Here is a 24,529-nt window from a genome sequence, read left to right on the forward strand (position 1 = left end):
CACATTCTCCTGGTTTGGAAATCATAGAAGATAGAAAAAGAATCGTAGGTATGACCTTTGATCTTTAGCGAGAAAGGTTTACTAAGCATCAGTGAAGACAGAACATGATCTGATTGATAGCATAATTAACTTTTGTAAAGAAGTCTTGAGGTTGGGTTCTCAATGATTTTTTTTTGCAGTATGTTGGAGACATTGGTAGGAATTTGGTCATTCCCCCCCACCCCTAGTTATTCTAGTTAAGTACTAAGTACTTGACATCAACAAGGGCACTCCATTCTCCAGCCATCCAGTAAGACCTGGGCTATGATTATACCCATTTTACAGATGAAGAAACCAGGACACAGATTAGAGAATAATTCACAGTCCATCATGACCACAGCCAGAATTTCATCCATTTCTTATTATATCTATCAGTAGCTACTGTATTCTATATACTTGCTGTTTTCTCCTACTTCTGTAAATTAGACCTCTACAGAGGCTATTCTAGAATACTGAGGTACTTTTTAGTATGTTTGGGTTGAAGGCAATGTTAGACACCAGTGGTAATTCTCAAACTTGGAATAACTAAACAGTCTGATGAATTGCTGCCCTTACTGGAACAACATGCTATGTCTATAGCTATCTATCACATTGGACAGACGAGGCTACACAACTCTCCAAATCATGAGGAGAGCACAAATGGCCGCAAGTATCTCCCCAGGGAGCGTGCTTGACATGACTGGAGATATATAGTTATTGCATTAGAAGAGCATATAGAAGATTTTCCAGCTTTCTCAACCACACAGTCTTCACCCCTGCTCTGGCCCTCAAAATGTGTGGTTTGGACATGAATCTGAAATCAGTAATCTCCTCAGCACCTTTGCATTCACCTACTGCTTCAAAGAGCTCTATGATCTTTGTCTTTAGGACTGGCCAGAAGATGAATTTCAGCTGACAACTCAGCTAAAGCTCTGAGGTGACAATGTTGTAAGTTACGTATATGGGAGTCTCCAATACCTTAGTTCTCATGAGGAGTGGTACACTTGAGGATCTGGAAGCATGTGAAGCATCCCAGGAAGTTGTTTTAGTGAAATCCCATACCAGGCAGTTTGCCACATGCCCAACCAGCCTAGCCTGCACCTCACATGGCTTCAAAAGGGGCACTGAGGCTGGAGGTTCTGGCAGTAGAAAGTTGATTCAACATCCTGTTGCACCTGCCTTTTCTCCAGCACACTGGAAAACAGTAGAGGCCACAGCATTGTATCTATTAATCAAAAGCATTATTCTCAGAAAACATTAACTGACACCTCCCATGTAGGAGGGAGATTTATGTCAACTTTTATTTTTGCTTAGGTTAAGTCAAGTTGTCAGGCTCAGAGACAAAGGATGTATGTTTTCTCTCATATGTGGAAGTTAGATCTAGTTTATAAATATATAGTAAATACACACAAGGTCATATACATACGTATACCAACATATTAACTAAAGTATGGTATATGACTATAGAGAGGAGAATATATGCTTATAGAAGGGAATATATGCTTATGGAGGAGATTCCAGTGGTGTTGCTCATTGAACAACTAACTTACAGTCTAAGAAAATGAATAGCAGGAAGTTGGTACTGGAGTTGAGGTCAAGGGGAAAGGGATGAAGTCATGGGGAGATGCGCTGACAGTGGAGAGGAAGTGTGGGAGGATGAAAGTCAGAGTATTCATTGTATGGATGTGAAAATGGAACTAGGAAAATGGAGGAGACAGGTGGGGTTGGAAGTGATGGGGAGAATGATAAAAAAAGGGGTGCCATTAAGTTAATGCAGTGACATAACTGACGTGTTAAGTTGAATCCTCTCAGTCCAGCTATTGGAAGATAATAATAATAATAAACCTTAGAGTTTTGCTTAAAAATAATAACAGTCTTCAAAATCCTGAGTTTTTACTCCAAGGCATTAGGCAGAGACGTGAATCTTACTTTTCACCATGATTTGGAAGGCCTAGGACAGAAACAAGCATAGGGGCAGCATGTCTACCTGAGTCTACCTTCTGCTTTGGCCTTTTGGGTGTCTCCCCATTGTTGTACAGCAACTCTCAACACCATCAAGACTAAAAAAAGAAAAAAAAGTTCCACATACTTCAAGACGGTAATTTACTCACAAAGTAAACACACTTCCAACTTTATTAATAACCAACATTTTTTTTATTAGAGCAGATACAGTTGTGAAAACTGTACATTATACATTTTGGTTTCAAGGATTATAAATAAAGGAACTCACAGGTAGGGAGTTCTTTTTCACAGCAAGAAACTTTAAATAAACAAAGTCATGTTTTTATTAAGTACATTGGCAGACTTCATGTGCTGTCCAAAATGTAGAGTACAGTATAACAACCCATTAGAAAGAGCCTTCATGTAAAATACAGCTGTGCACAGTTTAGAAAAATACCAACAATTTGAGCTTTGTTTTAAAAAAGCTTATAAATCATACATATATTTATAAATGGAACCAACATGCTCACTTTATAAACATATCCTTTAGTTATCTGTTACCCATTATTTCCAAGGCATTACAACGTTTTAAATAAACTTAATAGATTAAATATTTTATTTTCTTAAAAAAATTCAACTTTCCCAGCGATAAGGAGCTACAGGGTCAGGAAGGAGCAGTGAGAGTGTGAGGAGACTGACAGGGGAACTTAAGTTTGTTCTTGGGTTAAAAACGTACTTCCTAAACTGAAAAGTCAAAGCAAAATGTAAAAAATAAATATACAAGTTGCGATTTTTTCACTTGCTCTCTTTCTGCCTTCTGCTTTTTTTCCATATTGGTCATATCCAGGATTCTCAAACATATTGTACTTCTGCAAAAAATGCCACCGAGTTTCTACTGTGCAAGTAAGAAGGCACACAGTGTACGGCTGTGCGGCCATGGGAATTTAGTGAGCTGTCCCTACTACATTAAAAGATAACATATTTAACAAGGTAAAAAGAATCTTGGTTAAACCATGCAAATCATGAAATCATTAGGAAAATCTCCCCCTCCACAATGTAATGTCTTAAAGAGACTTAACAAATACTTTTCCTCCCTGATTTCGTTTTAAATTATTACTTTTATAATGACCATTTAGTTTCTCCTAAGTAAGCATGCTTCTGAGTAATAAAGGATAAACTATAAAACAGCAAAAAATCAGAATATGTCAGAACAACAAAGGATTGCAAAAGACAGATATATTTAAAATAAAAATGTCTAAAGATTTTAAAATTCCAAATGAAATTATAAAAGGACTTTGAAAAACACAGAAGGCAGAAAATTGAGGAGCAGTGATTTTAACAAAGCCTTATGTGCTACCTGTAAGTGTTGAACAAAAATTTAAGCTGGGAACAGCAGTGAAAACAAAAAAGAGCAGTTATTAATAGCATCTTGCTTAACTTTCATGGGAATTAACATAGCTACTGACAAGATTTTATTTGGTTGTAAAGTACGTCAGCAATGAAACTGAATCCTTTAAACACTGATTACTGCAATCCATGCAACATTTTGACTATCATTCTTAGAATTCTGGTGTCTTTCAGCCTTTAAATTTTAGCACCTCCTCAGTGCATAAAAATCCATCTCAGTCATGTTAAAATATATAAAATTACCTTCAGCTTGCTAAATTTTAAAGATACCTCTTTTATTTTAGGTTGAGGAAGAATAAATGACATGGAAAAAGGATGTATTGCTATGAAAACAAACACATTTCTACTAGCATTTTGTTGTTTCTTTTCCTTGAGATGCAACCTGTGTGTTTTGTCCAGCCAGGACTGCAGGTGATAGATGAGTATCCATCATATTTAAATAAACAGCAAAAATGAGCGGAGTCGTGCACAAGCAAATGAAACTTTCTCTCCCGGAACATTCCAGGGGATGTTAAAGCAGCAGGTCATGGCATAAGACTGGTGAGTGATGCTGCTACCTAGTTCTTCTAATGAGATAGGAGTGAGTGTTGGAACCAAGTCCACAGCAACACAATCTTCTGACCGCATTCCTTGGGCAGCCGTTTCCCCAGCTCCCTACTAAAAACGTCAGATGGTAAAATAGTAAGGCAGCTGTTGACTTCCATCAAAAAAAAAATTGCAGCTCCATACATTTCCAGTTTAGTCACACTCTGCTGGGACAGATGGAGTAGCTGATGCCAAGAACTTCGCTGGATGGGGCTGCTTCAGCAGATTTTAAAAAAGAATTATTATTAAGTTTTGCTCTCCAACATGGCTGCTTGCTTCAGCTCCCAGAGGGCCCCAAAGCCACAAAGCATTCCCGGGGAAACTGAACAGGTCCTCTGGGTGAATTTTCCAAGTTTCATCTCTCTTGCGATCCCATCCTAATTCCAAGCCTCCTTGCCTGTGTCTGCGCCATTTAAAGGGCTGAGGACACCTCGGCAGAGCTGTGGGCTAACACCACTAGTTGTCATGACTTCACTGAAGGGTCAAAACAGTTATAGCATTCAGTAACTATGTGGAATCACATTCAGGCACAGCCAACATTAAAGTGAAGGACAATATGTCATCGTTAAGAAGAATGGTAAATTCAAATATGAGAAAAGACTGGTATGTATTCAAAATTTTGTATAGAAATTAAGGCCATCCTTACCTTTTTCCTGATTCCGATCAAGTTAGGAAGTGCACAAAAAGAATGGCCAACCCGATATTCAGCAGCATGACAAGAACAATCATGACTGAATTAGGGCCCTGGAAGGGAAATAGAACAAAACAAGCACAATATTTCTATGTTAATATATTACCAAAATACACTGTCAGAACCAATTACCAAAAGTACAGGGAAACACATATGGCTGAATGGTAACAGCAGTTCCAAAAGGTAGAAATTAAAAATAGTAGTGCTATGTTTAGAGGGAGACGTTGCTGAACTTTCACTTAAAAATGAATCTAGTCCTGAATTAGGTTAAAATGTTTTCAGTACTAAGTAAATGTTTTCAGGCTAGGTTGGGACCCACCACTACAGAGGGCCAGGAGCTAGTGGGAATTAGACTTTATCTCACACCATGGAAAAAAAAAACAAAAAAACAAAACCATGTCCTTATCCTGGCAGTTAGGAAAGAAGAGTGAAAACAGAAGACAATGACACCTCCAAGAAAAAACTTGAAATGAGGTCTCTAACTTTTGCTTTGCTGGGACTCTGGAGCCTGTAGGTGGAATCTGTTAAGTGAGAAGCTAAACACTCTCAGAAGTCATTTTTTAAGGCCTTACTTTTCATTTCTTTAACCATAACCACCCCAGTTCAGCAATCAAGTTACAGTTAGCAAACTGCAGAATCCATTTTTTGACAAATACCACTATAATAACTACTAGATAGCCCAAAGTCCTGAAACTTTTATTTACTTAAATAAAGCCTATATGACCCATCTACTCAGATCTAGCCTGCGGGGATGCCATCGTTATTTTACTAGTAATGCCAAGATCATATCTTTCTAATAGAGTCTAACTCTTAAATAGCATTAGAAACGTTCCAAACTGGATTTGAAACTTTATTGAGCTTATTCTGAAGATGAGGAAAACAGTCATGTTATAGTTGGCCACCAAGTAAGACTATGTTGGAATGTTATAAATGTACGTTTTTAGTGGTGGGGGAAGGAGTGGAGAAGACTGGATTTGCCATTGGCCAAGGGGCTCATCTTTCAGGCCCAGAGCTTGAGTCACATCACCGACTGCGATGTGGGAAGATGGGGAACAGAGGGCCAGAATGATATAGTATTGAGCTCAGCGTCTTAAGGGGGAGCAGAATCACAAGTGCCTCTGAAAGTCAATTTCAAAAGCTTAATGTAAGCAGAGAACTGGCAGCTCACATCTGTACTCCTAGCTACTCAGGAGGCTGAGATCTGAGGTTTGAGGCTGGAAGCCAGCTTGGGAAGGAAAGTCTGTGATATTCTTATCTCCAATTAACCACCAAAAAGCCAGAAGCAGAGCTGTGGCTCAAGTGGTAGAGCACAAGCCTTGATCAAAAAAGGTCAGGGGATCACGGAGAGGCTCTTCGTTCAAGCCTCAGGACCAGCAAACACACACACACACACACACACACACACCACACACACACACACACACACACACACACACACACACACACACACACACACACACACACACAATGTAGGGCTGGGATTGGGATGTAGGCTCAGTGATAGAACACTTGTCTAGCATTCACGTGGTTCAGGTACCAGAAAAAGGAAGGAAGGAAACAAAAACTTAAGCTGTGTCTCAATTATTACTTCCCATTTCATAAACCTTTAGATGTTTCTGTGGATTTATACAAATCATTTAGAACTGGTTAGTAGTCTGGGTTTATGGATTATCTTGGAATGAATTTAGCAGCTTATCTTTCTGCAAGTTTTGGCCCACACTTCATTGTACTGATAACATAGAATCAATGAATAATGAACGAGAGCTTTATACAGGATAAAAAATACGTATTTTCTATTGAACACATATACATATTTATTCTGTATATATTCTAACACACACATATTTATCCTACCAGTGTAGCTCTACATTTAAAGCTATTTTTAAAGATGACTCAGTGGAGACGAGAGTAAAGCAGCTATGAAAGGCTCAAACAGCAACCAGGTGAAAAATAAAAATCTGAGATGCCATGTGTAAGTTGCAGAAACCAAGTCATGACTTCTGTGTTCTCTTGATACCATGCAGGCTATGGGGCAGAAAGCTTTAAGGTGAAGTCCCACAAACATGTCTGTGGTGGCCAGTTATAGCTTAAAATAGCAAAATGAAAAAAAAGCTCAGTCTTGCTTTTCTAGACTGACTGGGACAGGTGTCACGGGAGGCAGAGTCAAAGTCCAGATTAGAAGAAACTTTCAGGAGGTCAGTTAGAAAAAGAAAACAGATGAGATCAAAATATGAAAAGAAATTCTGGCTCAAGAAATGATCTTTTTTTTCCATCAAGAGATAATCACTCATTTTAAATAATTATGTCAAATTTAACTTCTCTAACTAAAAGTTAAAAGTGAAAACTTTTAGCTAGAGAAAGTTTAACTTTTTTATTATCTGTCTTTATCTTCTCTTTGGGGTGAGGTTCAAACTTGATCTCACAGTGAGGTTTTAGGATTTATAAACTCAAGAGAAAGATGGAGAAGATCTATCTCAAGACAAGTTGCTCATCGTAATACTGGCTGAGAAAAAAGGGCAGCCAATCTTCAGAAAGTGTTGAGATGCCTTATTGGAGAATTCTCAATTTTTCTACTCACTGATTAGGATCTAACAATGGCTATTTTTGTTCCTAACAGAGTTGAAACATCAGTGTCATGTAGAATGCGTACCTCTGGGACAAAGTCCACATGGAACCACTGCTTGTAGGGATCATACATTTCTCAAGTTAGAGTCATCTCTAAGAAGCTTCCCTTGTCCCTCTCATACTCACTCCCTTTGCTCTATGTGTTAGTCTGTGTCCCAAAAGATATGCTGTATTTGCAGGGTGGTACTGTGGTTGGACCAAACTAGAGTTTTATGAACTATTCATGCTTCAACTGTATGCTATTGAAACAAACATCACGGCAATCGGCAATGCTTTTGAAGCACTTACTTTGAGCTTGGCAGTGTGCTAAGAACTTCATGAGAATTATGTAATCTTCACAATTCCATTGGCTAGTGGCAGATAAGGAAACCAAAGGCACAGAATGGTTGGGAAATTTGTTCAGAGTCACAAAGCTAGCCAGCAGTAGAGCTGGGATTTGAACCAAGGAGGTTTTGCCTAAGACCCCAGACTGTTAGCTATGATTGCTTCACTCACATGAGCTCACTGACTATAAAATCACAGATCCAGTTGATCATGAGCCTGACCTCCAAGCAGTCATCTGACTCAACTTGGATCTCTCAGCTACCCGCCAAGACCACTGACTGATTAATTCTGGGTTTCTCCCAAATGTCTGCTTTCGTGGGAAAGTGTCAATGAACTGAAACATATTGCTTGTAACTTCTACCTGTGCACAGTGTCTTTCTAGTTCCAAACTGTAGGTACTACTCTATTGTTTGGAAGCCATTCACTGGCTAGCTTTCTGAAGACTATGCCACTTCCTAACCCTCAGGGAAGAGAAGAGGAGGTCCATCCTCAGGAGCACAAAAGACAGGAAGTTTTCTATTACCATTAGCAAGACAGCATTTTTACATGAAGGTATAAAGTCATTTGCTTTCTGGAACAGTCCCCTCACACCCACAGGCAGCATGGAGATCAGGGAGGCTTACAGTGCTGCTGGAGTACAAACAGGGGCCCTGGAGACTGGCCTTCAAGGATGGGAATGCTTGGCTTACTCCCAAACCAAGAGGATTCTGCACAAGCAAAACATATGATTGTTTTTAAATAAGGAAGCTCTGAATTTATCCACTGCACCTACAGTAGTTTGTTTGTTTGTTTTTCCCTCTAATGCTAAGAATTGAACTCAGGTTCTCATACATGCTAGGTAAGTGTTCTTTCACTTAAGCCATACCCCAGTCCTTTTATTTTTAGTTTGTTTTTCTAATAGGACCGGGTATGTTTTCTTGGACTGGTCTTAGACCACAGTTCTCCTACTTTTGCCATCTGTGTAGCTGGGATTGCAAAAGTGAATCACCATACCCAGCCCTAAGGTACTGTTTTAGAAAAAGTATCTTACAGGTAAGACTAGACTTTTTAGTTTTTTTTTTTTTTTTTAATCACAGATGAATGAGCAGGGCACTGAGACATATACTACCCCTATGAATTCTGGGAGCCAACTGAAACCACTGAGTTACACAAAGGCATAAACTTGACCTAGCATTGTTTGAATTCCCACCTGTAAATCAGGCAAACTGTTACTGCTATAGACTTGAGGTTTTATGAGACCTTACATGATGACTATCTAATGAAAAATGATTATCACTTTTAAAAGTTCAGGACTGGTTACTGGTATATTCATGTTAAACTTTTTTTTTCTTTTTCTTTCTATTTTCAGTGTCCGTGCTGGGCTTAAACTCAGGGCCTGGGTACTGTCCCTGAGCTTCTTTTGCTTGAGGCTAGTGCTTTACCACTTGAGTCACGGCTCTACTTCTAGCTTTTTTCCTTTTCTTTTTTCTTATGAGTAGTTTATGGGAGATTAGAGTCTCACAGGTTTTGCTGCCCAGGCTGGCTTTGAACTGTGATCCTTAGATCTTAGCTTCCTGAATAATTAGGATTACAGTGTGAGCCACTGGTGCCCAGCTCATGTTAAACATTTTTAAGAGTGAATGCTTAAAAATCAGAATGAATGCTTACTGAATAGTAGAGAGTCTCATAAAATTCTCTGTTTTGAAAGAAATTTACCTCCATGGAGGTTGACTTTTAGGGAACTATTTGTTCAATTAATCTGATTAATTTATATTTAGTTAAATAACAAGGTGAAAATTTGAGAAAATCAATATTAGCAAGAGAAACAAGCATGATTTTAAGCACTAATTAATTCAAAAGATGCATTTCACAAAAGGGAGAGGGCAAGGGTGAGCAAATATAGTGATTATATTCAGTGTATATTATGTAGAAATTGAAGTACTTCACGGTAGGGAGAGGGAAAATGGGAGAGAATGATGAAAAGAGTAACATTCATCATCCTGACATATGGAATTATAACCTCCTTGTACAATTACTTAATTTTAAAAAAGATTAATTTCAATGTTTAATGCTAAGCATAAACTTTCTTTTTTTGTCAGATGTGAGGCTTGAACTCAGAGCCTGGGCGCTGTCCTTGAGCTTCTTTGTGCTAAGGCTAGCACTCTACAACCTGAGCCATGGTGCCACTTCTCTTGGGGACTTTTCTGCCTGGACTAGCTCTCAACTGCCATCATCAGATTCTGAGTAGCAAAGATTACAGGCAAGAGCCACCAGTATCCAGCTTAGCATAAACTTTTTATTGTTGTTTTGTTTTTGTTGTTGTTTTTAGAAGTCTTGGGGATTGAACTCAGGATCTCACGATTGTGGGCAGGATCTCTACCACTTAAGCTGCACCTTCGGTCCGCTAAGAGTAGGTTGCACAAAGATAAATAGGAGCTGCTCTGTAATCTTGTTGGCCAGGTTACCAATCCACACCATTATGCTTATTTCTGAAATTACTAGCATTACCAGATTAGTGGCGTCTTATTTGTTAAGCTGCATTAATATTTAATGCCTCTATCTGAAGGCGTAGGTGACCAAGTCAGTAGGTCAGTTAATTTATATAATGAAAAATCAAATTTTTATAAACTACATGGATTATATAAATTCTGCAAAATTTGATAAGATACAAATTCTACGTATCATTCTACAAATAAAGCTCATGAAGAAGCGTACACATGTCAATCAGTAATTGCACTAACAAATATCTTACATGTTCAAGACACACTGATAATGATAAATAGCATCTAAAAGAACACCAAAATTCTGAAGGCATTCTCATTCAGAAGGTACACAATTAAAGTAATTAAATTGCTGAAAAATGTTTCATTTGTGATGACAAATACTCTGGTAGCAAAGCTAACTAATTAAATAAAATCCAAGCTAAAATTTTGTGGGAAAATTATTCATAACAGAACCTCCTACAAGAGGTTTCCTTTTGCGTAAAGATGATAATGTGTGGGGCTGGGAAGGTGGCTCAGTGATACAGCGCTTGCCTTGCATGCTCGAGGCCCTGGGTTCGATTCCTCAGCACCACATAAGCAGAAAGAAAAAAGCCGGAAGTGGCGCTGTGGCTCAAGTGGTAGAGCGCTAGCCTTGAGCTGAAGAGCTGAGGGACAGAGCTCAGGCCCAGAGTTCAGGCCCCACGACCGGACCAAAAAAAAAAAAAAAAGATGATGATGTATTTGTGTGTGAGCGCGTGTGGGGTGTGAAAGGATGACCCAGCATGTCTTATTTCTAGAGGTCTGGGAGGCACTGGTCACAGGTTTTTTGTTGGGGGAGAGGAAGCTACACAAAGCTCACTATGAAAGCTCATACATATACATGAGACATTCTGGGCTGGTCAGGTTTTACCTACCCAATTTATGTGTAAGGAGGGCAGCTGAGTAGGCTCAGGACCTCCTGCCTGGAGAGCTCTTTGCTGTCTCAATCTATAAACATGGTATACTACCATAAATGACCCTGTACTCTGCCAAGGCCTGGCTGTCACCGCAATGCACAGTCACCCCACTCCCTGAACAAAGCCAAGGGGAGAAATGACAGCACTTTTTGTGAGACTTACTGAATTGGCTTCTTTTTCCAAAGAAGGGCACGGATCGTTGCTTGCTGGATTCTTTGGTATAGCAAGTTCAGACTTCTTTGCTTTTGGCTCAGCTTTGCTTTCTTTGGCAACTGCTTTTGTCACAGACTTAGGGGGACTCCACTTGTTAGGTGACGGCTTGTGTACCAGTGCTGAGGAAGACTGGCTTGTTCCATCATCATTTTCCTCTTCTGCGTGGTGTTGGGGGGCATTCAATTTCACATAGTAGCCGTGATACTGAGAATGCAGCTCCCCGTTACTGGGGTTGGGGACATGGTGGCGGCCAGAGTATTTGGACACCATTGCTCCCGCCTCCTTTGAGGGGGCCTTCGACATCAAGGGTTTATTGACAATGGCTGTCACCTGCTCATCCACACTCCTTCTATCTTGACTGAGTCTTGCCCCTGAGCTGGGGTTTTGCTTCTTGGAGGGCTTCGGGGAGGAGGGCTGGGGAGAGTGGCTCTGTTTTGGACTGGCCTCAGGAGATCTGGGGGGTGTTGTGCCTTTGCGATAAAAATGAGGAGATTCCTTTGGTGTGGGTGGTTTTTCTGGTACCTTTTCTTCTGGATTTTCTTTAGCATCAACACCCTCTTGATATCTCTGTTTGATGTAATCAGGACCTGGAAAAAATTTAAAGTACAAGAAAATGATGATAATAAAAAGATGTAAAGGCTTGTTTGTATGTTCTCTGACTGTCTGTCTGTCTGTCTGTCTGTCTGTCTGTCTGTCTCTCGTTGGTAGTGGGGCCTGAACTCTGGGCCTGGGTGCTGTTCTTCAGCTCTTCAGCTCAAGGTGAGCACTCTACCACTTGAGCCATAGTGCCACTTCTGGTTTTTTCTGCTTAAGTGGTATTGAGGAATCAAACCCAGGGCCTCATGCATGCAAGGCAAGCGCTCTACCACTGAGCCACCTTCCCAGCCACCCCCCTCTCTTTAACGAAATGGTATTAACTGAAAAAATATATTTACAAAGACTCGAATAAGTGTGAGTACATTTCATTCTCCAGGGAAGTGATTTGTTTCTGCAAAACAAGGTGCTTTGAAGTTCATACAGACCACTATTTATGGTTTTGACAGCCATCAATGTTCAACAGTTCTGATATCCCCAATAATTATATTGTTTCTGCATATCAGCAGAATACTAAGTGGAGTTGGCAGAGAAATGACACAGTTTATCCAAATAATGTTGAAGAACTAAAACAGAAGACAGATACTTGTGTAAAGAAGCTGTACATATGGGATGGGAAGGTGGCTCTGTGGTAGAGTGCTTGCCTTGCATGCATGAGGCTCTGGGTTCGATTCCTGAGCACCACATAAGCAGAAAAACCCGGAAGTGGTGCTGTGGCTCAAGTAGCTCAGTGCTAGCCTTGAGCTGAAGAGCTGAGGGACTGCGCCCAGGCCCAGAGATCAGGCCCCAGACTGACAAAAAAAAAGAAAAGAAAAAGAAAATAAAAGAAGAAGCTATACATAGATGACATTGGTCATGCTTAGAAACCTTTCTATAGTTCAGGCTGTACCACACAGAGTTGTTTCTCTGTAGCCTACTCGTAGCTGTGACAATCAGATTTGCCTAAAGTGTTTAGGACAAGACAGTTGTCTGCCTCTGTAGTCTCAGGATTTTTATGTTATTAAAATGTATTTCAGGGTTGTTGGTAAATAATCTTATTTTTATTTATTTATTTTTTTGGATCCGGTCTTGGGGCCTGAACTCTGGGCCTGGGCGCTGTCCCTCAGCTCTTCAGCTCAAGGCTAGTGCTCTACTACTTGAGCCACAGCGCCACTTCCGGCTTTTTTCTTTTTGCTTATGTGGTGCTGAGGAATGGAGCCCAGGGCCTCATGCATGCCAGGCAAGCCCTCTACCACTGAGCCACCTTCCCAGCCCCGTATTTTTTATAACTAGAGTTTTATTTTTCTTTCAGAGTGACTCTGCATAACTACAGGAGTGAGATCTAATCAAGTGTGGTGGTAAGACAGTGAGGGTTGAAGTGTTGCCAGTGGTCACTGAGAGGCCAGTATGGGGCCCTGAACTCTCCAGGTAGTGCCCTTCTAGGTGGATCAGCCTCAGCCCTGCCCAATAATCAAGTCATGTGTAAACTGGCTACCATTCTACCCATCAGCCACTTCGTCACTCATAAGGTAAAGCAGAAGTTACATACAGCACAGCTGGCCACCTTCTCATAAAAGGGCAGGAACTGATACATTAGCTCTCAAATACACCGGGAGAAACTACCTTCATCAGCTTGCTTAAAGGGGTGGCCAGCTCTTGTCCAAGCCACAGCATTATGTGCTCATAGTGCCTTCCTGCCATCAGCCCTACTCCACACCCCTAGCCAACCAAAGCTTTACAGAGGAGAAAAGAGCAATTAAAGCCCAGCCCCAGTAAAAAGTGAGACCTTACCTCAAAAATAACCAGAGATAAAAGGGCTGGAGGCATGTCTCAAGCAGTAGAGAGCTTGCCTAGCAAGTATGAAGCCCTGCTTTTAAACCCCCGTACTGCCAAAAAAGAAAACTGTTGAAGGGCCAGGTGTAATGGTGCATACTTGTAATTCCAAGCCACTCAGGGACAGTGACTGGGAGTATCTCTGTGGTTCATAGTGAGTTTGGGAAAAAAATGTTTTGCCTAATTTCAACCAATGGGTTCATGCCTGTAGTCCCAGCCATGAGAGAGGCATAGGTAAAAGGATGAAATTCCAGGCTGATTGGGAAAAACCATGACAATCTATTTGAAAAACAGCTAAAGTAAAAAAGGGCTAGGAGTATATGTGGCTTAAGAGGTAGGATGACTGTCTAGCAAGCATGAGGCTCTGAGTTCAAATTATATTATTCCCATAAATAACACCATATCACACATTTATACTTTCAATTGCTTGTCTCATAGCAGTTGGTCTAATAAATTATTTGAATGAGATTGCTACTTTCATATAAGGCATTTTCTGAAATTTAAAACTCCATGGAAGCTGTAGAAAGCAGGTGATAAAATCCTCATTTTACTGACATGGAGACTGCTATTACAGCTAAAAATTATAGTTACCTTTAGGAGAAAACATAATGTAACATATAGGGTAATTGTTGAACACTAGAAATGAGGCTTTCTCTTGCAGATTGTACACATCAGTATTATTACAATTTCCATCCTCTAGAAGATAAACCAATTTTTTTTTTTTTGGGATTCAACCTTCCCCAAATCACCAAGATCTCTTGGCCAGAACTGGCTTTTTGAAGATCAAGATGTTGCCCCCTTGTTAAATTGGTGATTTTTTTTGGGGGGGGGTCTGTTGTGGGGCTTGAACTCTGGGCCTGGGTGCTGTCCCTCAGCTCTTCAGCTCAAGGCAAGTGCTCTACCACTTGAGACACAGTGCCACTTCCAGTTTTCTGGTGGTTTATTGGAAATACAAATCTCATGGGCTTTCCTGCCTGGGCTGGCTTTGAACAGTGATCCTCAGATCTCAGCCTCCTGAGTAGCTAGGATTAAAGGCGTGAGCTCCCCGCACCCTGCTGGCTTTTTTTTTTTAACTCCTATGTTCAAACTAGTAGCCTGAATTTCTGACTCAGCTTGAGGCTTCTCACTGAATGGACAAAGTGGGTGATGGTAGTCATACAAAAGGTGATGTCTTCCTTTCTGAAATCTTGGATCTGCATAGCACCATGGGCACATGAAATTACTTCTCCATCAGCAACTTCACCCTTACTTTTCATGTTTACTTGTTTTTGGTGCTGGCAAATGACCCCAGGGACTCATGCATGCTAAGTATATTCTGTACCACTGAGCTACATGCCCAGCCCTAGCTCCTACGTTTTCAAGCCCACAAGGTCATCTGTAGTGGTCCTTGACAGGGAAGCCCTTGAAATTTCACAAACCTCCTCCTCTTCTGTGATAACGTATATTCTCTGAGAGAGCCTGATACAGTGTTTACTTACAGACTTCTTGTTCACCCCTTCATTCAAAACAAAATCAGAGTTGATTTTTTATTTGCGCTCTGTTGCTATTTAAGTTTACAGCATTACTGAACCTATTCATCTAGGTATGGTAAACCAAAAGTATATTGCAATGATAAGTAAAATCATTGGCTTTCAGAGCCAATGGGATGGTAATTGAAGCTACCTAACACTGAACCAATGGAATACTTTAATGTCTTCAATCTAACAGGTGGGTGTAAAACTGTCAATAGCTTTATCTTAAAGTAAGGCATGTAAAAAGCTAATACTCAACTACACTGGAAGCAAAAGGTAAAAAGCCACTAAACTTGGGGAAATAATGTGTGTTTCATTGTGAAGACTTGAGACCATGCGAGTACAGCTTGCAAATTTAGAACTTATCCTGGTAACCTTCAGTCCCACCTGTATTTCCTGTGGAAAGCAGATTAGAATCAGAAAGGGAAGTTTCTCTAACAGAACGCAACCAAAGTGATGGCTGCTAGTACAGGAAGAAAGGTGTTTATGTGGGGAATGACTTATGCAACTCAGTAACACTTGTTCAAGAAGAATTAAAAAAAATTAAAGCTAGCACTTAAAATGATAGGTTTTAGTTATCTGAAAAAAGCTAATAACATCTGAACATAAAACACATTTCATAAATAATGAAGATAATTCTCCCATTTACAAATTTAGACTATACCCCCTCCCCCTTTTTTTTGGTCAGTCGTGGGGCTTAAACCCTGGGCCTAGGTACTGTCCCTCAGCTCTTCAGCTCAAGGCGAGCACTCTACCACTTGAGCCACAGCGCCACTTCCGGTTTTCTGGTGGTTTATTGGAGATAAGAGTCTCACAGACTTTCCTGCCTGGGCTGGCTTTGAACCGCAATCCTCAGATCTCAGCCTCCCGAGTAGCTAGGATTACAGGCGTGAGCTACCAGCACCCGGCTTAGACTATACTCTTATGAACAGGCCGAGTTGACAATAATTTGGCCAATGGAGTAATCTGTATTAGTGGGTTAACAAAGCTAAATCATGGACATCGCTAAGTGTATGTGCTATGTTTCTTAGCTCTCAAGTACAAGTCTAATCACTTCTTTATCCTTTTTTTGGTGCCTCTTTGGTTACATATTTCTTGTTCTATTATATTAGAAAAGGCAGTGTATGCTTACTCTAGGGGTACTCTTATTAAATAAGTTTTTTAGGCATATTCACTTATATCAACATGTTACTCAAAGTCTGCTGAGTGCAAAGAAATCACTAGAATGGTGGCAGAATAATTTTTACACAAAAAGATCTACATGAGGGGGTGGGTGGGAGATGGGAAGGGATGAGAAGGGGAAACAAAGGAGGAGGCAACAATGCTTGATAAGAAATGTACTCATTACCTTGCCCATGTAATTGTAACCCCTCTGTATGGTATTTTCACAATAAAGAAAATATATCTACATGAGTTTGGAACCAGTGGTTCAGGCCTATAATCTTAATTTCTCAGGAGGCTGAGACTTGAGGATCAGTGAAGTTGTCCTTGGAAGAAATGTCTGCTAGACTCCACCTCCAAAATAACCAACAAAGAGTAGGACTGTAGCAATGGCTCAGTGCCATAGAATGCAAGTGAAAAATAAACAAGCCGAGTGAACACACAAGGCACTGAGTTCAAGCCCCAGAACTGGGGGAAAACTTTTTCTCTATTATGCATAGAAGATGACTGGTTAAAGAAATCAATGTGCCCTCAAACAGTGGCTACCATATTTGTCATCTATCAGAAAGACAAATGCTCAGAGATTCTGATTTAAGAAAAAGTACAAATCAAAGCCTATGTATCTTAATGTTTAACAAATGTTCCAGGTGATTCTAATACCCAGACAGAGATGTTTGAAAGCATGCCAAGTTTACGTGTTGAGATGTGGACCCAATACCAGCCTTGTCTAACTGACTACATCTGGTAAAAAATGGATCCTAGGTGACATAGTCATGTGACAACCGAATAAACAATGAAAATGCACAGTTGGATTTTTCCAGAGTAACAGTAAGTGCTTTTTAAACTAGATATTTAAAGTAAGGCAGAGGACAGAAGCTTTTCTGGACTAGAAGATATCTCTGGAAGGCACCTGCTGTGCCTGCTACTTGTTCTGGGTAGTTACGTGTGCTAGCAATGCAGTGCTAGCCAGGTAAAGCTGATGAGAAGCAGTGGTTCATTCACAGGATCCTCCAGAATGCTGCCAGGGATGGAAGCCTTGACAAGTATTCATAGTGTTGCATGCAGCCATGATTTCCAAGATCCTATGTATAAATCTAAGGGCAGCTTTGTCCCTCCTGGAGACTGACATAGGGAAGAATCCAGATGCAAGTCACCTGCTCCAGACATGCCACACAGCATTAAATGCCATACAGCATCATTCACTGACACTAAGACAAGCTGTCAGAGTTGGCACAAAGGCTCTGGACAGACAATGAGAGTTTGAATTTCAAGGCAAGTCTCAGTAGGTTGGCTGTAGGCAGAGTTCCCAAACCAATGTCTACAAAGGGCTGGCTGTGGCCTTAAGCTTGTAATCCTAGTTACTTGGGAGGCAAGAATTGAGGGATTTCCATTTGAGGCCTTCCCAGGCATAAAAGTTTTTAAGACTCTATCTCCACCAATGGCTAGCTGCATTGGTTTTTGTGCTTGTTATGCCAGCTACAATGGAAAGCATAATTAAAGGGGTCAGAGCTTAGGTCAGGCTGGGCATCCTGAAAGACATTCCCTTGAAAATAACCAATGCAGAAAGGGGCTGGCAGCATAGCTCAAGTGGTAAAGTAACTGACTCACAAGCTCTGAGTTAAATACCCCCAAACCCAAACAAATGTCTAGTGGAGTAGGGCCTTATTAAATGCTTAATAGTGGAAGCAGGAGTCACTAATAGCAATAATAATTTTATCTATAGACTGCTAATCAGGGAAAAAGGACCAGACTACACGATTCTAAAAGGTGATACAAACTGCAGCAAAATCACATTTTGTGATCCATAGGGAAAGAACACCACTTTCCATTGGACCTTCCAGTCCCATATGTAACAATGCCACAATGCCAGAGAACACAACACTGTACTCAGTGTGAGCCACAGGACATCCATTCCAGGGCCCTGCACTTGACTGGCCCTGTCCACATTTGTGAAAGGAATAATAAGTAGTAATAATAAATAATAAATAGCAATAATAACAAGCAAACTCATGAATCACCAATTTTAATCACCAGTGGATTATTTCACTTTTTTTCATGAATACCTGTATTCAGAATCTTAGGCTTGGAAGGTGAATGTGAGAGTCATCACTCCTAGATGCTTTATTTGTACATGTTGACGATAGGCACAGGCATTTATTTACATAGTAAAGATATGCTTTGATCTTTAAAGACTTCTAATTCATACCAGAAATGCAACCTTGGTTAACACTAAATAACCTACAGGCTGCACTTCCACCTTAAATAATGAATGTGCTGCGTGTGAGCACATGCCTGCTTCAGCAGAGGAAGACAAAGTTTGTTGAGATGTTGCCTAGGAAAGGAGGCTGGCTCTCTTCCAAGAGGACTCAAAGTAATAAATTCACCATGTTCCAAAGCAGTGTTTCAATTTCTTTAACCCATGCTCGGACCACTGACAAATGCAAAATTTAATGCCCTATTTAATAGCACTTGAAATTAAAAACAAACTAAAATTTTGGTGGAAAGGAAATTGAAGAGCCAGGAATATAGTTTCCCAATTGTCTGGTTCTTTAATCCCTTCTACTTGTCAAAAGCTTCATCCGGCCTTCCCACCTCAGAAACTTGATTTTATAGTATTTGTATGTAGAGCCCCCACTGCTTGGGGCCTACTCATATCCAAAGCTCACAAGGCTGATGTAAAAGGCTAATCCATTAATTCACATTGAGCAGGGTAAATATCACACAGGCCACAAGACCTGTGCTGACACTCCCTTCGGGCAGACCTCCATGAGTTACTGGTGAATGTGGAATCAGAACAAGGAGCATGAGATGAATCAACTATGTAATGACATCAGGTTGAGCTAGCCTGATGTGTCCATTTCCTCAGTCATGATGATCTTGCCAATAGAGCCATCCACCACTGGCCACAGTATCCTGCCCTATAATAGAAATGTCCTTGCCAATGCCACTGAGATACTCCAAGGTTTTGGCTCAGGCTTCTCCTCCTCTGGACAGGCTCTGGATATACACTGCCAATTTTTGCCTCTGACTCACTTTTCTTCTACACTTGAGGGTGACCAATTTCTTTTTAGATGTTTTCATATTCCTAGTCCTGTTATAAGGAACTTCTAAAGTCCTTATAGCCTTGCAATCATGGATTGTGAGTGATCAGGTGACCAATGTCTAAGCATGCCTACGGCTCAATTTCAAGTTTACCCCTCAGGGGAAAAGTTCTAAATTCTCATTTGGTGGGGGGGCGGGGACTCACTATTCATGCACACCAATTGCAATTTCCATTTCTCTGTGTTATGCAATTATGTACACATTTTCCCTGTATATCCCATTTGTTCATGTTTTATTATTAACTTCTGAGAGGGTTAAGTTTAATTAATCTAGCCCTTTGAGAACTTAATATCCCATATGTCTATGTTTTAGTTTCCCTTTGCATTTGTAAATGAACTATAAATGATACATGTTTAAACTACAGGTATAAGGATTGAATTAAGATGGCCAACATGTGAAAATACTGCCAGTGCCTGAAAATAGATAACTTACTATGAAAACATTCAAAATGCAAGCCATGACAGACACATTTTTATCTAGGGTTAAGGCACATGTACTACACACAAAGGTGACACTTGTAACTGAGACACGTAAATTAAATGAGCAGAAGTACTTGAAAGCCCGGTTAGCAAATGTTTCTATGATTTGATCACCCTGTAAAGGCAGAGTGGAAAGCATGAGCCATGGTCCCCAGAGAAGATCCACAATACTTGGTAAGAAAGGCCTTCTATACAGCCGCTGAAGGAAATGCTGGCTGTGGGTCAAAGGGGATTGCAGCTTTCCATGCTGTGGCCGTAGCCTCAAAGAGACCTACTGTCATCTCATGCTACTGGGATGTACTCATTACTGATAGACAACTTGCTTATATGAAGCTATTTTTGCTAAGAAAGGGGGAGATTACATTTTCCCACAATATTTCTTTCCCTTCAAATGCATTTGCACCATAAAAGGCCTTACCATTTAGTCTGGGAAACTAAGATGATCTGTATCATTTACCTGTGGGTAGTACCTAATGGAAGTCTAGAGGGACTCTATCCCCCAGCAGAATTAACAACAGAACCGAAAATTAGCATCTGCAGACAATAGTATGTTTGTTCATTGAGAGAATAACTTAAACTCACTGCCTCTTAACTGTCCAGCGTGTCCTTATGGCAGTACCACTGGGGAGCATGGGGCAGAACACCCCCTCAACCCCCAACCCATTTCCCACTTGCTCAGCTCTTCTATAACTCTTATACCCTGGAAGGCTAATTCACCAAGGTACTTAGACACCAAGGAAGTACAACTTTATTTCACACCATAAAAATTCCTTTGATCAGAGGTCACTGCAAACAAATGCAGAGTCCCTTTCCAAACAAACAAACTCCCACATACATGCATGAAAGGATTTAAATCCCATCAAAGACTTAAAACAGATGCACATGAAAGAAAATACTCATTATGACCAGTTGCCTCCCTTGACCTAGAACTCTTGAAAAATCACTCTGTGACTCCATCAGCAAGCCAAATGGGCCCTCTTTAGCTTTTTTGGTGTTCAGTCTTTGCCTGGCACTGTTTACTTTTCATGAAGCAACAATAACCCCAAGATCTTCAAAATCTATTTGTCATTTTCCCCCCACTCTTCCATCATTTAGTATAGTGATGTTTCTAGATTTTCTCTGGCTCTTGACATTGGTTATACTTTGCTGACTGTAACAAGACGTAAAAACCTGCTTTTGATGAAAAGCACTGACTACATACTTTGGCCTTCAATGTAAAAGGTGGGAGAAAAGCTTTTGTATCTTTGCCTTGAGTCATTCTTTCCTGCAAGTCACTTTACAGTCATCTGAGAACCAAAGAAGGGGCCAGACAGAAGACTGGACCACCCACCAGATATCAATAACAAGGGCTCAGCTGACAAATGTGCTATTGGGCACCACTTCTCAACTATGATCTACTCATGAATAACTTCATTAACCTACAGAGGTTTCAATATACTACTTATGCACCTATTTTGCTCCTGTCCTAATTCTTTGTCTATTTAAACCTCTATAGGTTTACATACAGTCATGAACAGATCATGACTAGACTTTGAAGATGACTCAAGATGTACTGATAGGCTGTCTTCCTGTACCATGCATGTGTCATGTGATAAATCTTTCTCTGCCTTTTATCATGTCTCTTTCATAGCATACAGAGGCAGGTGCCACACCTTGATTTGTGGGACTCCTTGAATCTGGGGTCTAAAACCCTAGTTTCATTATCCATATATTAGGATTCAGAGACATGCTGTGGCTCCAATGTACCACTCTCTGGGAAACTGCACTCACCCTGAACATATCATACTGTGTAGGGTACTGGGCTAGCTGTTAAAGTTTACTAATATAATAAAAAATCATCATGGAGAAGTTCTTTACCAAGGAAATAGATTTTTTTTTAATGAAGTAAGGAGGTAGTAAGATTTGAACTTGGGAATTTGTACTTGCTAGGCAGATGTTATACCACTTAAGCTATGCTCCAAGCCTGAAATAGATTTTTTTCAAGAAACTTGATGCAGTCATTTTTGTTTCTTCAGCTAGAAATCTGTTGATCTCTGGAAGCAATTGTTAGAAAGATAATGATGTATGTAATAAGGTGACTCTAACTGCTTTGCGAAAAGAATAAACCATTGCAGATAGAGTGGAAGAAGTATGAAGCAAATTAAATATGTACACTTACTGCAAATAATTTTGATTGGCACTAAACAACATTTCTTTTCTTTCTTTTTTTTTTGTGGTCGGTCATGGGGCTTGAACTCTGGGCTTGGGCGCTGTCCCTGTGCTCTTCAGCTCAAGGTGAGTGCTCTACTGCTTGAGTCACAGAGCTACTTCTGGTTTTTTAGTGCTTAATTGGAGATAACAGTCTCACGGACTTTCCTGCCTAGGCTGGCTTTGAACCCTGTTCCTCAGATCTCAGCCTCCTGAGTAGCTAGGATTACCGGTGTGAGCCACTGGCGCCTGGCTACTTTACAACATTTTTGAGACACATAATGAATGAGGACTTATTTTATGCCCTTTCTTCCTTATGGAATTTATTTTCAGCTTAATCTGTGCAGAATAAGTGATTCACTGTGTTATCTTCTAATTACACTCCTTTAATGTTCAGATATATCTTTTTAAAAATCATAATACTTGCTGGTTCTTCTTTTGCTGCTAATGTTAGGTGTCTTTGAGTCTGGGGTTGTCACAGAATTTACAATTGTCACTTAGATAATTTTAACAAAAAGATACTTCTTGTTTAGAGATGTTGGCTCATAGTTTGCTGATGATATGTGGTTGGGGGCGGGGTTGGGTGGTTTGGAAGGTAAGAAGATGGGAAGGTGGCCCAGGCAGGGAGGTACCCTGGGCATAATTCAAATTCCCAATGCTGACATTCAGATGATTACAATATTCTACCACGTATTTATTACTGCTGAGATTCATAAAACACCTTTAAAGGAAAAGGAAAAGGAAAAGAAAACCAATGCCAATGCTTCCACCTCTGCAAGCTAAGAATTGGTGTACCTGGTTGGTAGAAATCAGGCGACAGCTCCCTGGCCACAGCTCTCGCGATGTCACATTCCTGGCGGGCGGCCACTGCAGCCTGGTCAGCAGCGTCAGCTTTTGCTCTGGCGTGTGCAGTCCTGCATGGGCACAAAAGGGCCAGTCAGCAAAGGCAGCACCTTATTAATTACACATGGATAAGCAAACTTGGATCTGGGAAATGTTAATTCCGATCAGGGTCTGACTCCGGCAGTAGGAACTCTCAGGATGGTGTCCCTGTGAGACATCAATGATGTCAATAGAGGTGAAACCACCTGTAAATAGCCTCAGTTCTTCCAAGCCGAAGTATGAGAAATGTGGGTGTTGCCTGATGTGATTTCTGGTGGACAAAAGTGCTGGATCAACTCAACTGCACACTGTGGTTGGCATTTATCCCTGAAACTATTGAAAATAGACTTTGAGCATAAAATTAAGCAGTGTTCTTAGATCAAAGTCCTATGGTAAAACCAATATGTGCATTTGATGACTAAAAGTCTGCACACTAGTAAGATGGTAAAATGGTTCTTTGGGGAAGAAAGTTAAACTGTTACTGGAAAAGTTGGTCAATTCCTAAGGTGTAAATACTCCCATCATGGCCAAATTCAGGCTCTTAGTGTGCTGTGACTGTGTGTGTAGTTGAGAGGAGCTGTGCATCACTGGCTCTCATCTATCTGCTTGGGAGGGTTAACAAGGATTCCATTTAGTTGATTTTTCAATATGCTTTTTTTGTGGAGGGGGTCCTGTCGTGGGGCCTGAACTCTGGGCCTGGGTGCTGTCCCTCAGCTCTTTAGCTCAAGGCTAGCACTCTACCACTTGAGCCACAGCGCCACTTCCGGCTTTTTTCTTTTTGCTTATGTGGTGCTGAGGAATCAAACCCAGGGCCTCAGGCATGCAAGGCAAGCACTACCACTGAGCCCCTCAATTTGCTTCTTTTATCAGATTCAAAGGGCTAGTAGTAGGTCCAGCAGGTGAGGACAGAATGGATCTTGGAGTAATCCATTCCCTTTCTGGTTTATCTCCAATTACTAAAATCTTAACTTGCTAGAGAGTTGGGGAGAAAATGGTAGGGAAAAGAATCAGGCGGGCTGGGAAGGTGGCTCAGTGGTAGAGTGCTTGCCTTGCATGCCTGAGGCCCTGGGTTCGATTCCTCGGCACCATATAAGCAAAAAGAAAAAAGCTGGAAGTGGCACTGAGGCTCAAGTGGTAGAGCGCTAGCCTTGAGCTGAAGAGCTGAGGGACAGCGCCCAGGCCCAGAGTTCAGGCCCCACAACCGGACCCCCCCAAAAAAGAATCAGGTTTCTTATGGACTTACACAGATTTTTACCAGCCTAAGAAGAGAGGATTGGAGGCTTGACAAAGCACTGGAAGTATTCATTTCCCAAACTGGAACAACCTTGTCTAGTTAGTCTTTATGCGGTGAATACAGGCACTTGTTTCTTATAACCTTGTATATTTTTTATCATATTATTATCAGTATTAGGCAAGGCTATAGTAGTAAAACCTTAATGAAAGTATGGAAGAAATATACACACTTATCTCAGAGACAAGAGAATGGAAGAGTCAGGAATTGGCTCTGGCTCCTGCTGGTCTTGGGGAAAAACAGGTGGCAGCGGGAGGAAGCCAGAAGGCCCAACTCCCAGGGCCAGAC

The 24,529-nt window shown here is 40.8% G+C and overlaps 1 protein-coding gene across 1 annotated transcript in view; it reads right to left on the bottom strand.

The window, feature by feature from the left end:
• Positions 1 to 2,168: 2,168 nt before the first annotated feature.
• The window catches only part of Jph1 (junctophilin 1), an 80,696-nt gene continuing 58,335 nt past the window's right edge, over positions 2,169 to 24,529 (bottom strand). Inside the window, exons 3-6 of the mRNA XM_042680687.1 lie at positions 22,864 to 22,982; positions 11,172 to 11,809; positions 4,598 to 4,695; positions 2,169 to 4,167 (exon numbers count right to left, since the gene is read on the bottom strand). Coding sequence (XP_042536621.1) covers positions 4,615 to 4,695; positions 11,172 to 11,809; positions 22,864 to 22,982 — 838 coding nt within the window. The 3' untranslated portion in view covers positions 2,169 to 4,167; positions 4,598 to 4,614. The remainder of the gene's footprint in view (positions 4,168 to 4,597; positions 4,696 to 11,171; positions 11,810 to 22,863; positions 22,983 to 24,529) is intronic.

This window comes from Dipodomys spectabilis, unplaced genomic scaffold, assembly GCF_019054845.1.
Source record: "Dipodomys spectabilis isolate Male_0828 unplaced genomic scaffold, ASM1905484v1 ptg000063l, whole genome shotgun sequence".
NCBI lineage: Eukaryota > Metazoa > Chordata > Mammalia > Rodentia > Heteromyidae > Dipodomys > Dipodomys spectabilis.